This window comes from Diadema antillarum, unplaced genomic scaffold (genome assembly GCF_040938485.1).
Source record: "Diadema antillarum isolate AM-2024a unplaced genomic scaffold, OU_Dant_1.0 seq00001390_RagTag, whole genome shotgun sequence".
Classification (NCBI taxonomy): Eukaryota; Metazoa; Echinodermata; class Echinoidea; order Diadematoida; family Diadematidae; genus Diadema; species Diadema antillarum.
This window is the reverse complement of record NW_027272145.1, coordinates 860,219-877,833: the sequence shown is the minus strand read 5'-3', so window position 1 is coordinate 877,833 and position 17,615 is coordinate 860,219. Positions and strand designations below refer to the sequence as shown.

Below are 17,615 nucleotides of genomic sequence, written 5' to 3'. Positions count from 1 at the left end.
AGTGTGTATGATGACGAACATTTGATCGTTCTTACTTATCATAAATTATATAATATGTTCACAATCAACCTATTATCAGTCACGAATGCTTATTCGTATCCCGTCATTGATCACTTACAAAATGGTATTTGATAGGGCGCCATCTGATGGTGGCTTCATCATGCAACCGGCATTTCATTTTTATCCTCTCGAGTGATACTAGTATTCAATCTTCCCACAAGCCACCCACCCGAGGTGTGCGGCGGAGTAGCTCTATGTTCGGTACGGTGTACACAAACCACGCACACGTCCACACGTACGTACGTACGTACGTAACCATATTTTCCATACAGGAACTTCCGTGTTATCGGAGCGAGGTGATGCGCTGCGCTTACACTCTGTGTGGTAGGGCGACTGAATTGTTGACTTTGCTCATTAAATCAGAGTGATTTCTACTAATTTGCCGGAGCCCTGATATTTCTTACTTCTCGTATGATCAGCACAGAGTAGTGACAGAAACGCTTGTCGACATTCTTTGGATATTTATCGCCGAAAATGATGACGGAAAGCCCGGTCAACTTGCCGGTCGCGATGCCTCCAGTTGCGGTCGGAGTTGGATATCCCGCCGGTATACCCGATCCGGAGTATGCCTCAATAGACGCCCAGCTTCACCCCGGTAGGTTTCATGCTTGATACCGCTGCAAGTCCCTACGTTAGGATCCCTGTACTCATGAATGTTAACTCGCACGCATGCTGCAAATGGTCAAACATGCTTGTCTAAAAGGGCGTGCATGGTTAATATCTCTCGCTGGTGTTTGCATGTTGTAAATTTTGAATTTGTTACGAATTGTTATCATTATATATTGTATAAATATCTTCTCTGACTGTGTTAGTGTTTCGATGATGATAACTGATACTAAGCTAGTGATAGACCTTGGTTGGTCTCTCTGTTCATCACGCATGTGCTGTGCCTGTGCTGTGGAATATCAACAGTCAATCAGCCGAGAGGAAGAGCTGTTTCCACAAATACATTGTACTTGATACAAAATGCACGCACCAATGCCCATGTCATTGACAACTGAAGTTGATCCTGACTTGAAAAGATGTGACTGTACATGTACAGTACCAATACCTAAGTATGATACTTATGTTAGAAACCCTACTAGGCCTTGTGGTGTAATTCATTTTCTCTGATGATCATAATGAGATGAAATCCTCTGTGAAAAGTTAGATGTCTGTTTTGTACTTTGTGAAACGATACTTTTTGACTCCCAAAAGGTGCAAATATTGGAATGATGGATGCAATGCTCACACTTTCATTGAATGAGTACAATGAGATGAACCGAGTACAATGCATATATCATGTCTCTTTATTGTAGCCTTGCACGAAGAACTATCTTCTTTGTAGTGTTGTTATGATCTATAATGTTGTCTGTTCATATTCTGTGGTTTTGCGTAATATATGTAACTTACAATTTGAATTTTTGAGGTATACTCAAGATAAGGGTCCCCAAATTCATTAAAAAACCCCCCCAAAAATCAACATGTATAATCCAAATTTTCAAGTACCTGGTACCGGTACTCCTTTTTTCCTGACTTGTGCTTAAAAACCTGTAGTTTACCTTTCAAATACTGTAGAAGTTATTGATACATCATAACTATGAGTGTTTTTATTTATGTATTTATTTATATATTTATTTATCATTTTTTGTTTTTGTTTGGTTCATGACACTTGATCATTTATTATGCATGAGTAGCCTACCTCTGTAGGAGATAGTAAACATACATTGTACACTTGTATAAAATTGTATAAATATGATTGAAAAAGAACACCCAGTCACCCGTGGCCTTTATCAATATAATGCACACTTTGGACATACTGTAGAAGACTGTTTGTGCAGTTTCATTTTAAAAATTTAGTGATGATGAAGTGGCAATATCTACCGTAGCTGAGCCCTATACCGGAATATGTATACAATGTACACTCAGTACAGTAGATGTAGTACAATGATACACACAGTCTGGAAGGACTGTACTGAATAGGTAGAAGATGAAGAAGAAGAAAAACTCCAAACTGTTTCACAAATGTAAACATTTAATCAGAGTGCCAAATTTATACAGTTCATTTCCAGTGTCCTTTAGATAGGATGATAATTTTGGTTTGAGATACAGTACAAAATTTTTGTAGGTGTGTGACTTGTAGAAATGCATTTACCGATGGCAATAGTTCAACTGCCTGTTCATAAAATTTTGCATTGTCTATTCTGTTGTGGACCACCATTAGACAGTATTTTTTTTTTTTTTTTTTGGTAGGAATGTAGGAATTCTGTAGGGCATGCAGGGTTGACACATGCAATAATAAAAACAAACAAACTTACAGTAATCGAAATGTCTCCCTTCTTATTCAAAACAAACCAAGCATGCTGGTAGATTGTCACACATGTAAAGAGCAATACTTTGTCATTTCCCTGAATGCTACTGGACAATAAAAAATCAGAGAAAAGACAGTAGGCCTATGTTCCATCCAGCAAAAACAAGAGTAACTTTGACAAATGACAAATGAATCTAGACAATGACGCAATACATGTAATTCTCGTCAATGTATCATGTCTTGTGTTGTAGCTTCGGCTTGCTTGCCTAAACCATTGTGCCCATTAGTGTCAGAGTAACACTGCGTATGAGCCGTGATTCGTGATCTGATGGGTTGTAATTCGTGATGAGTAAAATTAGATTTGGAGAGAGGGCTTTGTGACTCATCTCTGCACTTCCTACTCTTCCCAATGCAGCATTGAGCTTAGACCGCCTCCCTACTGGATGAGTTTCCTTACGCATATAAAATTAGAGAAGAGATCAAGGTCTGATAGTTGACAATGCATACAGAATGTCAGAACCAGCTTGGATATTTAAAGGACAAGTCCACCTTCATATGTACATGTGGATTGAGTGAAGGCAACAATATTAGTAGAGCACATCAGTGAAAGTTTGGGGAAAATCGGACAATCCGTTCAGAAGTTATGAATTTTTAAAGTATCTGCGCAGTCACTGCTGGATGAGAAGACTACTACATTGTATGATGTCACATACGTACGACGATATAAGGAAAATAAAAAGAGAATTTCACAAAACTTTACTTTTTGAATAAAGTGCACATTTCTTTGACTTGTTACTGTTGTATGTTATGGGTAATATTATACCCCCTGCCTGTTGAAAGAGAGAAGTCGAGTGTTCTTTTGTTATGCGAGAAAAGTGAAAATATGTCGAATTTTCTTTATTCTTTCTTTATATCGTTGTACACATATGACATCACAAGCTACATGTATAGTAGTCTTCTCATCCGGCCGTGACTGAGCAGTAACTTCAAAAATTCATAACTTTTGAATGGATTGTCTGATTTTCCTCAAACTCTCACTGATGTGTTCTATCAATATTGCTGCATTCACTCAACCCACATGTCTATGAAGGTGAACTTGTCCTTTAAGGAGGTCTCAGTCTTCATAATTCCATTGATTGTCAGCACATAGTATTTCTATGCAAATTAATGAGGAATCATGGTATGAAGTTGCCTGGGTGATTCATACATTTGTAAATCTGTATGTAAAGTGACCTCCTGATGTTGGTAAATGTTAATGGTGACTGAGAAATATAAAAATATAGGATGTACTAATGTACAAATGTGTACAATATGTATTTCCCAAATCATTGTCAGGATATATCCTTTGTTAAAGCTTATGTTTCGAAATATTGTTGATGTTGATATATTTGTGCCTGACATACAAGTGTACAAAGTGTACTGAATATCATGCTTAAAAAATGCTTGTCAATGATCAAACAACATTTGTAAGATGGACAGTACATTGTTTTTTGTTTTTGTTTTTCCTACTCTGTGAATCAGACAGCAATTAGCATCTCAGGACACCAAATTATTATGACAGTTTTTTTAACAATGTTTTTTGTTTTGTTTGTTTTGTTTTTGTTTTTGTTTTTAAATCAGGGGCCTGAGCAACTCAAAATTAGCAATGGTCAACCGAAATTCACAATCTAGCTTCTACTTGAATGAGCTGCCTTTTAGTGTGTGTGGTTGCTTTTTTTGTATTAGATTATGGTGGTTTGGGCTGCCAGATTTTGTGTAGAGCTCAATTTAGTTGCATGAGAAGGCAATCCAAAATAGGTTCATGGCATGCATCATTACTGTGAACATTCTCTCGCAGTGACTGTTGTCCATAAATACGTTCAGACAGTTGGCAAGTACTAGTATGTGTTACTGTCGTTCATACATGAAACCATGGTGCACATGAAACTCTGTGTCAGAGAGAGCTAGGAACCAAGTGATCCATGCCTCCTTGTGAAACTAGAAGCTGTCACTCTCATAATGCCATACAATACTTGAACTTTGAAGTTCTTTGAAATTTGCCGCACTGTGTGTGCAATCACACGCAGACATTCAACCCCCCCCCTTTTTTTTTTTAATGATGCTAGCTCGTGGCAGACTTTCAGTCTGAGGGTATTATATATTGTGACTACAATGTAGCTGGTTGAAGCAGAATGTGACAATGTTGCTCTGGCTGTTATGTTGTATGGAAGCTTGATATGATGTGGACGCTAGGAGTCTGTAGGGAGGAGGAGAAAGGGGGGGGGGTAGTGTCATGTACAACAGTGCTTCAAAGCACCCTTGCAGTTAGTAGAATTTGCATGGTAGCATTTCATCTGATACAAAGGACAAGCTTCAGAAGGAGCTACATATTGTATACCCCCTGCCATCCTCTTCCCTCCCTCATTACTGGTAATGACATACTTGGGGTACCCCCAAACCCCCTCTAAAGCTGGCTCGCTGGCTTTGATCCCCGGCGACTGAACAGTCATGAGTTGAAATAATGAGGGCATTTGTTTGGGAGGGCCTAACCCCTATCAATGGGTGGCAGGCTGGAACAATAGCCATCCCTGTACTGCTGGCAGAGAGAGGCCCGACCCCATTGCTGAAGTTTTGCTGGTGATCTTTTATAGCCACGGGCTGCCCCAACTTTGACTGAGCCTATTTGTCAGAAGAACTTGGGGAATTGTGTCTTCACTAGCTGTCAATGTTGCTATTTGATTCACCTCTGGGGTGATAGCCAGTATTCCTGTGGGGCTCTAACTTCTGCCACTCAGGACTCAAGAGTTATAAGCCTGCAGATCAGAATGGCATTGCACAGGGCTTTACTGACCTGGCAAGGAACAGATTTGGGTATCAAGTGCCTTCGTAGGGAATCTCCACATGGAATATTTGGCATCCTTTTCTCCTTTAAATCCTGCTTCTGTTGTTGTTGTGCTTGAAAAGATTTAGAAAAGCATCTTGATATGATTCATTCAATACTCACAGTTTATACTTGAAGTTAAAGCCACAATGACGAAAGAATAAATGATTTGAATGGGCCTACATTGTATGCTTGCAATGTCATGACTTAAATTGATAAATTGACTCTGTCTAGAAATTGATTTCTTTACAAGTAAAACCAGTACTAAAATTTTAATGTAAGTACAGTGCACTCCTGTTCTAACGAACATGGTTTAACGAAATGTTGGATACAACTAGAGTAGAATTCAGGGCCAAAAATCATCATCTAGATCTCATGATACACTTTATTCGTTCAGATATAGGCTTAACTATAAATACAGTGTATATATGAATTTCGTTATAACAAAACAAAATTGTCCCGAAGACTTTGTTATAATGGGAGTTGCTTGCAGATTACATTCTTTGGAATGTATGCTCATTTAATACCATGCCATATAGGCCCATAAATTGTAGCTTTCAGAAATGTTTCTTCGGTTAGCATTGTAAATTATGCATTTTGTACGTTATATGAGTGTCCAAGATTCTCATTTACAAAGATCTGCTTTTCAATACTTGGTTATACCTTGTTTCATAGTATGATTTTGTTGTAACTTTTGCTGGATCTTGAATAGCAAGGTTCAGGCATTACATATAAAACCAATATGTTCATATTGTGCCTTGCCATTTGATTAGGTACACCGTACAATTGGCCATTTTTATTAAGTCATGTTAGCATGCATAAATTTCATAAAAAGTTATATTGATTGTTTTTCCAGACTCTTACCAACGTGCACTAGACTGTCATCAGTATTGTCAAAACAGACCTGATGATTCCTTGCTTTTGGAAGTGACTATAAAATTCAACAGGATGAGAATCTAACCTGGAAAATTGTGAAAGGCTTGGGGGGGGGGGGGGGGATGGGGGAGGAGGATAGGGAGAGAGAGCTGGAGAGATTGAGAGAGAGCTACAGCTTCCCAGTGACAAGTTGGCCATTTTATTTTTTTTATTCTCCGGCAGGTTTCCGCTAACTTCCTTCCTGGGTAGCGCCACACATACAATTTTTACTGCCCACTCGAAGGCCTGTTTTATACGTGGACATACAAGTAGGCACAAGTGCGTAGGACGGTATTTAAACATCTGCAATGTGTGGGGCTCATTTCGCTATCACAGCACCAACAGTGTATCCCACGGTGTGTATGACAGCGTAGATCGATCGATGCATGGCGTGAGATTAACATCAATGAGATGATCATCGGGACTGGGCACCAAAAGTGAAAGTCTTCCCTTTGGATGGGGTGATTAATAGTTACGAATCATTAAGAAGAGGGACATTGAGTTGTGAAGGGACTTTCTGATGCGGCCCCCATGCATGGTAAGCACAACAACAACAACAGCAGCAGCAGCAAACATAGAGGCTTATTGTGTGTCGTGTATGTGGTATCCCTGTTCTGCATCGATGATATCAGTGACTGGAATGCGTCATGTGGTAGTACAGTATCAGCATTTCATTGGTGCAGGGCAAGTCCATTTGGCTTCAAGTCAAGAACTCAGCATGGACATGAATTTACATGGTTGTAACATTCTGTCATTTATTGGACTCTTGTTGGAAATAAATTTCTGACTCAGATTCGATTAGCAATTTCAGCTGATGAACATTATCTCAAATAGTCGTTTGTACACTTCTATTGAAAAAAAAAACCACCACAACAACAAACTGAGCACGACACAAAAGATATTTTGTGTAGCAGTGGTATAAAAAATGCATTTAGCTAATTGTGATGCGATACCAGGGAAATTATTCCCACCTAATGAACAGTACATCAATTTGCCCTTCTCTCGATGTTGTGTACGTGTACAAATGTATGCATAATAGACTCTCAGTCACGTGTGCATTATTGCACATTGCACAGTCATCCCTATCATATTCAAAAAAGTGTCTTGAATACAGAATGTGCTGACAAAAAAAGTACCTGCATCTACGATATGTACTGTACTGCATCTACCTGCATCTACAGGTACATTGCACACTGCATTGAAAGGTATGAAAGTATTGCAAGAGAGAGTGAGGTATTGATGAAAAAAAGAGAAAAGAAAAGAAAAGTGAGGTACACGTATTGATGTTGTGCTTGGGAACCAAAATACACTGGAGATCATGGCTAGCTCTCAAACATTTCCCTTCAAGTGTATGATATAAGTGGAAAGCTGGAGTTTGCTCAAATTATGAGATTGGTGTCTTCAGTGTCCTTTCATACAAATACACCATTGGACATTTAATTTTGTTAAAGGATCATTCACTGTCTTGCTATTACATGTGTTTGTCGGGCTCGTACGACTAGTCTCGGAGCTACAATACGTTACAAATTTTGTATTCTGCCAGCTTCAGGCTTACATGTATTTATGTATTTGTGTTATATAATACATGTAGCCAGGCCCTACTGTATGGGGCAAGTACACCACAATTCTCCATCATGTGTAAAGCCCCGGTCACACAGCACTCCACATCCAAATCACGTACAAAAAGTTATGAAAATCTGGTGGACGTGGTCGTAAGTGGTAATTTTTTGGTCAATTTTGGTTCGGCCGTGCTTTGTACGGGGTATGGCCGTAGGCGGATGTTCCTCTGCTGAAGCACGGCCTAAGCACGGCTAACCACGTCCAGCCACATGTGTGTACGCGGAAAAATCCATTTGTCACCGATAAGCTGCTAAACACACGCTATTTCCCGTGATACCAATGCGTAACACGCATCAGATGTCCGTGCTCTGCCCGTGACAGACTGCTAAATTTTCGCGTCTTTACCGCGTCTCCCCAAGTTTTAATCACTGGCGGAACACGGATTATCACATGTGTTTCACGTGTGTTGCATGTCTTTACCACGTGTGCCGCCCGTGGTTGTCCGCGGAATAAAATTTTGAGCAGTTAAAAACTTTTTACCGCGTCCAACGCCGTTCAGATTTTTCCCCGCGTCCTGCCACGTCTATAAATCGACTGCTTGTAGCTCGTCTTAAACTGGACATCAAAGCGAACAACATCGTCTGCTTCACGGGAGACCACTTTTTGACGTGTTTTGGCTGTGATTAAGCCGTAAAGCGCTGTGTGACCGGGGTTTGAGGTTGGTTTTCCCACCAGGACAAATACAATGTGCTTTTATCATTGAATCATAAACATCAGGCTCTTGGAGATGCTTCAGGTACTTGTACATGACAAAGTACCGTAGAGCTCATCTGAATGCATCAGGCACAGAAGGCAATCAAATTTCACTTTCTATCATGTGTGTCATGTGAAACTAAGGTCCCCAACTAAACTTGAAATGACGTGGATTCAGTTGCATTCAAGCATACATTCTGTTACTATCCCTTTCTTTTTCTTTCATTATGGGGATAAATACTTTTGCCCTGTAATTATGTCACCCATGCCAATAGTTACTGTCTGGACAGGTCTGTGGGAAACTGCAAATGATATAACTACTTAAGTTTCCAGAGGCATCGTTAATTAATTATTTGTTTTCAGTATGAGAGAGGGAAGGAAATGTGGGGGGGGGGGGGGGGAGGGGTATGAATGGAGAGGGGGGAGAGAAAGAAGGAAACAGTAATGCAGTTCTTCAGAACTGAATTGGGAGGACTAGTATACATGTGTGATGCGATTGTTTTGATGTGATAGATAATAGCCTATCTAAAAATTCAAGCTATTTGTGATGCACAATGTAGATGTCATTCAGCAGAGCTCTCCAGCCAGCGTCATGGATTAGATGGAAATGTGTTGTGGCCTATATCATGTTATGTATTCCTTCGCTGCCGGTGGAAAACAAAATGCTTGTACCGGACAAACCTCGGCTGATAACGAGTGGTCGCATTAAAATACCACCGAGATTCCAGACGCAGGGAGCCAAAGATGAACTGCTGTGCCCCTGTTATGTCTGGGATTAACCCTCCCGCTGCCAGAGATAGCTATAGAGCATGCAATACCCATGGTAGGTTCCCGTAATCCCAGAGTCCCTGGTATTAATGTCGTTTTAAGAATGATCATGAGTTTCTCTCAGGTACAGTACTCATGTGTCGCACCAATTGTCCGCTAGTAGTACATTTGCTTGGATCACGTATGCTCGGTTTCTCTCGTTAAGTGGTGGTGAGTGACAGCTTTCAAAGGTACGTTTTGTTTCTTCTAGAAGGGTGGAGGGATGGGTCTGTATACATGTATATTCTATGTCCATACGTGTGCATGGCCATTTGCGTACAAAATAGTATTTGCATACAATGTACATATTCACTTGATCTAGAAACCAGTGAAGTATAAAGATTAATTGTCCATCTTAATTGATATTGGATTGACAGGCAGGAGTGAATTGGCATGATTATTAAAAGCATGGTAATGAACACATAATCATCCAGCATAGAATTGGAACACTTCATGGGTATTGAAGTTTGTTGTATGCTTTAAAAAGTTTTGACTGTTTTTGTGCAATGCTTGTACCATACAAAATACATCAAATTGTAATGCTCATTTCTGGCCCCATTACATTCTTGGAGACATTTTTTAATTCTGTCATATTTTTGTGATGTCTCTATGAAAATCATGTGGAGATGAAAGGTTATTGTTGATCATGGACAGGTCTTTGTATTGTATTACCCACGACAATTTGGGAAAGTGATTATAGGCAGTTGATACTGTAGGTGAAAGCTAAAAGTCAATGAATTCTTAGCCGCAAAGAAACAGAAAAGTGAGGAGAAAGTGGTGACTGCTTTGAAAGTAGGTCATTCTTGTGAATGCAGTTTGTGCAACTAAAAGTAGATCTGTAAGGATATGACTAAAACCAGTCTTGACTATCGCAAGCCACCAAATTGTTCAATGACTACAAAAAATGCTTTATTCTTGACACTCAATCAGTTCAGTGTCTGTTGCTGAAGGTCTGAATTTTGTTCAACTGTTTTAATAGAATGGATCTGTTTCATTTTTGTCAAGGAAATTGAACCACCTCCTTGTGGTATGTACATTCACTTTGTATGCCTTTCCGTATGTGTATTTAACTCAATTCCTGTATGATTCTCAAATTCCCACAGACTTTGTGCAAGTCTCACTACAAATGTAGGTGTCCACAGTCAGTGAGTTAAATGCAGTATTGTACAATGCATCACAGCAGCTGCATTTACATAGGGCCTATATAGGAGTTATCGGTTTTTTGCATCATTGAGTAAAAAAATTAATTTTATTCGCACCTGTTCACACACAGGAAAAAACAAAACAGAACAAAATGAAACAAAAATCACTCAGCTGCAAATTAAGAGTTTTTATCTCCACACTATGCACGATGTGTATTTGACCACATTGTGTCTTTGTGACTCCGGGCACCCGAGTGTGCAGACCTAATATGGCGAGTTGCATTATGGGATTTTAAAGACAATAGTAATAATTGATGGTTTCTTTGTGTGCCATTCACACACACCAAGTTGGGCAAGTTGTCTTGAGAGTTCCCCCCCCCCCCAAAAAAAAAAAGAGAGAAAGTAATGCAGGACAGATACATGTATTCTTATTATGATGCGTGTAGTTAGAGTCACCAAGCTTATGTTTTTGTGTTTGTCCACACACAAAACTGAATGGCTTTTGCATTGCACTGCAAAAATTAGTTTTCAAAAACTGATAATTTCAGGTGTGTGTGAATGGGACTTCTGTGTTTTATGGAAAGGGGCAGGATGACTTGCAGTGGTTTTCGAGCTTGAGAGAAGAGTAGTTGGAAGTGTCAATCAGCAGGTATTGTTTTGCTCAGATAAAACTGTCAACAAAGTTCCAGTCTGTGTGAACGCTCCTCCTACAATGTAGCAATGGTGTGCTTTGTTAGTAGGGTAGCTAGACAGGTATAGAATACATTTATGTCACAACTCCTTGCTCCAGTACCTTTGGTCGCTTATCCAGGAGAACAAATATTGCATCGTAACCTTGCAAATACACCCCATTCAAGACCTTTTTCTTTTTCTTTTTTTAGGTTGGGTTCCAACAACCCTTATTACTGATGGTAAACTTTGGGAGTGAAAAGTTAGACTGTGTACACAGGAATCAAAAGTGAAGTTCAGCACACAACGCTGTTGCTTTGCGGATTAGTTGTGTTTTTCTTTTTCTACCACACCAGTAACTACGTGTACACATGCCAAGAGTAACTGCACTGACGAAAGTGAAAGTAAAGGAGTTATTGTTCTACTTCACATTGTTTTAGTTGTTTGCTTCGTGAAATTTCACAGAGTTTCTCACGACTATTAAGAATAGGGTATTCTTTGTGTTTTGATGAGGTTTTTAGGAGTACTATAGGATCCTAGATGGCTGCATTCATTGGGTGTGCATCAGTGAGGTAGCACCATTGTGAATGCCTGCTGGTAGGGTATGGGCAGTTTGCGAAGTTAACAATAAACAAGCTGTGATTAATCACCTGCATATACCCATGTGTGTGGAGGAGATTCCTGACGTTTGAGGCTCCTGTCAGAAGTGAAGAAAAGAACGATGACAATGATCGTGAAAAGGCCAGGGCTTTTCTGGGATCGTCTTGAATAGGAACCCATCTCCTTACATCACCTGCTCCCTGTGTTGGTTGGGGGTAGGGCCTCTGAGGAATACAGCAAGCCCAATGAAGCTGACAGGATTTATTTGGATTGCCTACCCAAGCATTCCCTTGTAATCACAGGAGCTCCCAAACTGAGGCTGTCAGATGCTGGTAATGATTTCAAAGGCATTGTGATGGGGCATCTAGTCTCCTTTTTTCTTTTCTGTTTTATTCCCTGTTTTGCAACTGCAGGGTACATTTTAATATAGGCCTACCGCTATATGCTCCGCACATTTTGTAACACATTGTCATTATTACTGCTGGTGTGTATTCGCAACTGCTATTCTTGGTACAATTGTATATGTGTGCTGTTTATGTTACAGAAACCTGAATACCAGTATATCATTCAATGCATTAAAACAAATTAGCATGAATTGCTAAAGTGGTGGAAAACAAGTTTCTTGTACTTGCAAGTACGTGTACATTATGCACCATACAGATCAGTGAAACATAGGACAATTAAAGCAAACTGCTCAAGACCTTTATCTGCAACTGCCATTTCAGATATGTATACTGTATGACATTGGGTAGAGGGCTTTGTATAACGTGTGAGATGTTTACAGTGTTGGCAGCAATCATATAATTTGTATTCCCAGTTTGGCTTCCTCGCCTTTTATTCCATGTAAGTCAGAACTCCCAAGGTTTATGCTCATGCACACAATTGTCATGTACAACCGTGAATAATACATGTGAGGCATTTTAACCCCTTGAGGACAAGTCCCAAATATACTCAGGCAGGTGTCTATGGGAAATGCATTTTGTAGCAAAATCGGTACGTCCTCAATGGGTTAACATTTCCTGAATGCGAATGAAATGATTTGCCGTGACTTTTCATGTGCTGTGACGTTGACGATGTCGTATGTGTATTTGCCTCATTCTCGTCCATGTGATGTGTTCTCACCAATCAAATCACAACCTTTCTGTGAACAATCCTTCTTTCAGATCTGACAGAGACGGAGCTGAAACTGCTGCAGGACATAAGCAGAGCCAAGCAGCAACTCCTCAAGGAGATAAGGGTATGTAGTCCAGAAAGAAAATAGTCCTGGAAACTACAGTTTGTAGACTAATGAATCAGTCCAATATGAACTCAATATTGGGAGTGCAGTGAAAAAAGATACTGCAGTCTCAGATATCAGCAAGTCACTTTATAATGGATGTCTGAATTGATTTTTGTGTATTCCTGAAATTTGATGCAGCATGCCTACTTTTGTAAGTTGCCTATTATTTTAAACCAAATTATAAAATGGGTTCAAGAATGTAGCCAATTGGAAGCGCTGAAATGAGTCACGTGTGCGTGCATTATTTTCTTCAGGTAAGCACTAAGAAGAGTCTCTCTTCCACCTCCCTGGCCTGACGTACGTCACAATGTTTTACACTAGCAGTGCGCACTCAATCAGTTGTTACAAGTGCGTCACGCGCTACTATACGCGCTGTCAATCCTGTAAACAACTTCTAGTTCGGGCCGCGGGCTGCCACAACAGCCGGCGGCCTTTCTTGTGCATAACAGTACGTGGCGTACGGATACTCTTATACGTACGTACAGTACTTATCAGTGTGCGGGATTTCCGAGTGCGACGTGCGTAAATGTTTGGGACGAACATCTTCGGACATCTTGACTTTTGAGCGAGTGCTACATGTAGCTGACTGGTATTGACCCACAAAGGTACGTGAATAATGCTGTTAGTTTTCGACCCATTTTATAAAACTAATGATGCACAGGATTATTTCGTGGCGTTAGTGAAGGTGCGGCTCACTCTCGAGTATTGACAAAGGTTGCAAACATGCACTCGGCTGCGCCTCGTGCATGTCGCACCATTGTCAATACTCTCGAGCGCGCCGCACCTTCACTAACACACTCTATCCTGTGCATCATTAGTATAACATTACACGCCTTGCCTTCAGACACTGTTAATTTGTTTACAAAGTGATCGCTAGACTTCAATGACACTTTAATAAATTGTAGAATGATTTGTTTACAGAACTCATACGAAGTCTGCATGTTAAATTGCAGTGACAATTTTTACTAATATTCAGTTACTTGTGTATATAAATACCTATTTTGGGGGGCATATTTTTCACCATTAAGCCCTCATGATTTGACTGTTGCTGAATCAATGGCATCAAGTGTATTTATTTGCCAATTTTACTTGACACAAGAGGTTTTTTTTCCCTTACATATTAAAAGTTGAGTAAAAGCTGTGCAACATTCTCTTGAAAGTGGAGTGTTGTATGCAGAAGGCATCATGATCATGTGACCAAGTCAATTACTTCGAGACTTCCCTAGGATGTTTGCATTAGCCCATTTTAATGCTGACAAATAAATCATCCCGTAATTGTATGGACACATGCAGGCAGCTGCATAATCAATGACCAACAATAAAGGCCACATGCCTAATGAAAGAAGCATTTAACATGTTAAAGTCTTCTTCTTTGCTCGTGGTGAAAACTTTCTGCGTGGTTCGTAGTGTGAGAGCACGTGCAACCTTTAAAATGATTACAGTTGCACTAGTTTTAGACACAATGACATACACGCTGCAATTCAAAGTGACCTATAACTATGTTACACCATTCTGCCCCTTCCCCCTAGATGCACCCCTGACACAAAGAAATAAGAAATAAGAAATCATACATCACTATAGTCCTTGCCTTGCGTGCCATTGTTAACATTGTTTCAAAAGGGTATAGGTCAACCAATTTTTCATTACTGACTGCATGTTAGGTAAGTAGAGAAAGTGTACGTAAAAACTGTAAAATAGTTTCCAGCTTACGTGTAGAAGCCTTTACCACCAATGATTAGAAGAAATTGGCTCATAAGGCCCAGTCACACACATTCAAATATAAACCTGATTAAAATAAAGAAAAATTTAAAAAGCTCATAAAAAAAAAAACAAAGCCCAGACCCAAAGCTAAGCCACCTCAACCCCTAATGAATATTTAGAATATCCCTCACCCCCTCCCCAGAAAAAAAAAAATGCAAGAAAAGTGAAAAATGAAATAGAAAACGGTTTTAACCTTTGAAACAGCATTGTTTAGAAATGCACCATTCAGACAGTTTTCTCTCTTTACTACTCAGAATAAAAAAAAAAAAAAAAATTGATAATGAAAAAAAGAAGAAGAGAAAACTCCACTCCAGGGAGCAGGCAGTCAAAGATCAATAACTTTACAGCATGGATGTGTGAAGTAAAAAGGGATCATTCTGGGTGTGATTGCCGGAAAACGGAAGCAAGTGTCGAAATAATCATACTCCGAGGGGAGCAATCTTTCTGTGGTGTCAATACAGTACCACCTCTCCCAAATCATCCATCAAAATGGCTGCAATACCTGTGAGAGTGATCATACCAACAATGGCTTTGACATTACCAAACCTTTTTGTCTCTATAAGATGTGTGCTGTAGAGGGGGTTTGCAGGGGGTCACAATGCTGTTTGTGATTCTGCTGCAGGAGACTCGCACATAAACCTGTAGAAACGTGTGATCTTTTCTGAATGTTTCTGCAAGAGTTGCTCTAAAACCAGAAACATTCGCAGCATGAAACGTTCACAGGTTGGAGCCGACAGCCTTTTTCACGGCATGAAACTTTCGCAAATGGCCAGTGCTGGCATTCGATGCATTGTGGAGGCAAAACTTTATAATTTGCATTTTACATCTATATCGCAAATCTTGGTTCCTTGCAGAATCTGCAAAAGTTTCGTGGGTACAAAAATTTCTGGTTTCACTGCAAGGATTACTTTCAGAGGAATACCACTTTCTTCTCCTGTAGATATTGCAGAAATGGTCCAAATATTTTCGACTTTCCTTGCAAAGGCGCCCAAAGAGAAGATATTGGGACGACATTGACAAAGCTTTAATGATATCGTGAGGAAGATGGAAAAAGGGGGAAAGTGAAGGAAGACAAAAGGGAGAACGTGAAGGACGGGGAGAAGGAAAAGGACCAAAGGTCGAATAGGGAGGAAGAGGATAAGCGGGAGGAGGAGGAGTAGCACATAATGCAGTAGTCAAACAAATCCTAGGTCAGTGTCGTTTATTGATGTGATTGAAATATCAAGTCATCCCTGAGGCTATGACAGTGACCACTGAAAATATTGCTGTGGAGAGGGCGATGTGAAAAAGATGATCCAGCAAACTCTTCCTTGTTCTTTCTAATAGAATCTTCACTCAGATATTTTGTAGGATACTGAGCCTTGGAGAATGCCACAGTCTGCAGCCAATTTCTTGTATTCGTTGCGTATCGAAATAAGCGGTATTCCCAGATCCCCGTACCTTCTTGTTATACTGGGTGAAAAAAAAAATGCAGACTGAGGTTAGAGAATAAGAAATTGAGAGAGGGAGAGGTGGAAAGGCATCTATGCAATGGAGTAGAGCATGCGGTAGAATGCAGTTTAGTGTGGCGTGAATTCTATGCATAATGTTGTCTGCTAGATTTCCAGTCGGCAGTGAATAACTTGTATGCAGGGTGAGTGGATACATGTAGTCAAAGGCTATTTAGAAAAACAACACCAGCAACAAAACCTGCAATACTATTTGTAACCTGTATTGCCGTTTCTGGAGTTCGTGTAATAATGTCTCAATTCATTTCAAGAGAGACATTCACAGCTTTAGATGTCTCAAGTGACATCGCATTATTCATGAGGTTAGCTCAATCTTCCAGCCTCTGTGATGTCCTTCATAATTATATTCACCACACACGGAATGTTTGATGAATATTTTTCTTTAATAAAGCTCACACACGTCATCGCATTTTACACAAATGCGAATCTGTAAGAAGATTAGCCGAGCACAATATGATTTAATATCATGGTTGATGTGACACACACACAAGGAACTTATTTTGGCGACTATTCACCAGACACAGCAATAACCCTACTGTTGCACAAACTGCAGATATGAAAAAATGTATAAAAGTCCTGTATATTACTTGCTACTGCTCCTCCTTCTTCTCCTCCTCCTCCTTTTCCTCCTCCTCCTTCTCTTCTTCTTCTTCCTTTTCGATTCACTCGGGGAGAAATGAAATTTGTAATTGCTCATGCCTCAATGCACCTTGGGAAACCAAAGCACTTTGACAATGCCATGACATTCAAGTTGTGCATGTGTCTTGACAGTAAGCACCTGCTTTAGAAAATTTGGTACTTTACTTTCTTGTTGTTTTAATACACAGAGTGTACTTGTATGTATAGTGAGTCTTAGCTAGGGAGCTGGGCAAAGTAAATGCAGTCTATCTCGAGTCTCGGAGCTTTCTTGCTCAATAGGTGCATTATATCCTTATGTACAATTTCAAATTAGTGTAGCTCTGCTCATAGTCTAGATTGTTGGCTTGCTGATGCAGAATTCCTTAGATTCGTAATATGTGGTTAATTTTTCTTAAATGCATTTTCTTTAGTGCACTATTCTCATTTTTCTCACTGTATGCCAATGATTACAACTGCCTGTCATTATACAGTAGGACACACCAGTGCACACACTGCTCGTTCCTTTTGCTTTCATTCTTGGAAAATGAAGGCTGGATATAATCAGTTATCTCTGTTCGGATATTAGCGTGGTCAGATAATACCCTGAAACAATGGAAACCTTTTGATAGCTCTGGCAAATCAATGTTAGTTTTACGTGTTTGTCCTTACCAAGGTGTCAGTCAGACAGTGCCCCCATGGCTCACTGTATTGTGTATTTGTGATTGTATTACGTTTGACGTGGGGTCAATGACATTTAATTGCAAGTCCTTTAAAATACCTTTCAAGTTCAGTT

General features: G+C 39.8%; 1 protein-coding gene across 1 annotated transcript in view; it reads left to right on the top strand.

Moving 5' to 3' along the window:
• The first annotated feature begins 281 nt into the window (after nucleotides 1–281).
• Nucleotides 282–17,615, top strand: part of LOC139708930 (cytohesin-1-like) — an 80,122-nt gene continuing 62,788 nt past the window's right edge. The window contains 2 exon segments of the mRNA XM_071620894.1: nucleotides 282–655; nucleotides 12,820–12,893. Of these exon segments, the coding sequence (XP_071476995.1) occupies nucleotides 535–655; nucleotides 12,820–12,893 (195 nt within the window). The 5' untranslated portion in view covers nucleotides 282–534.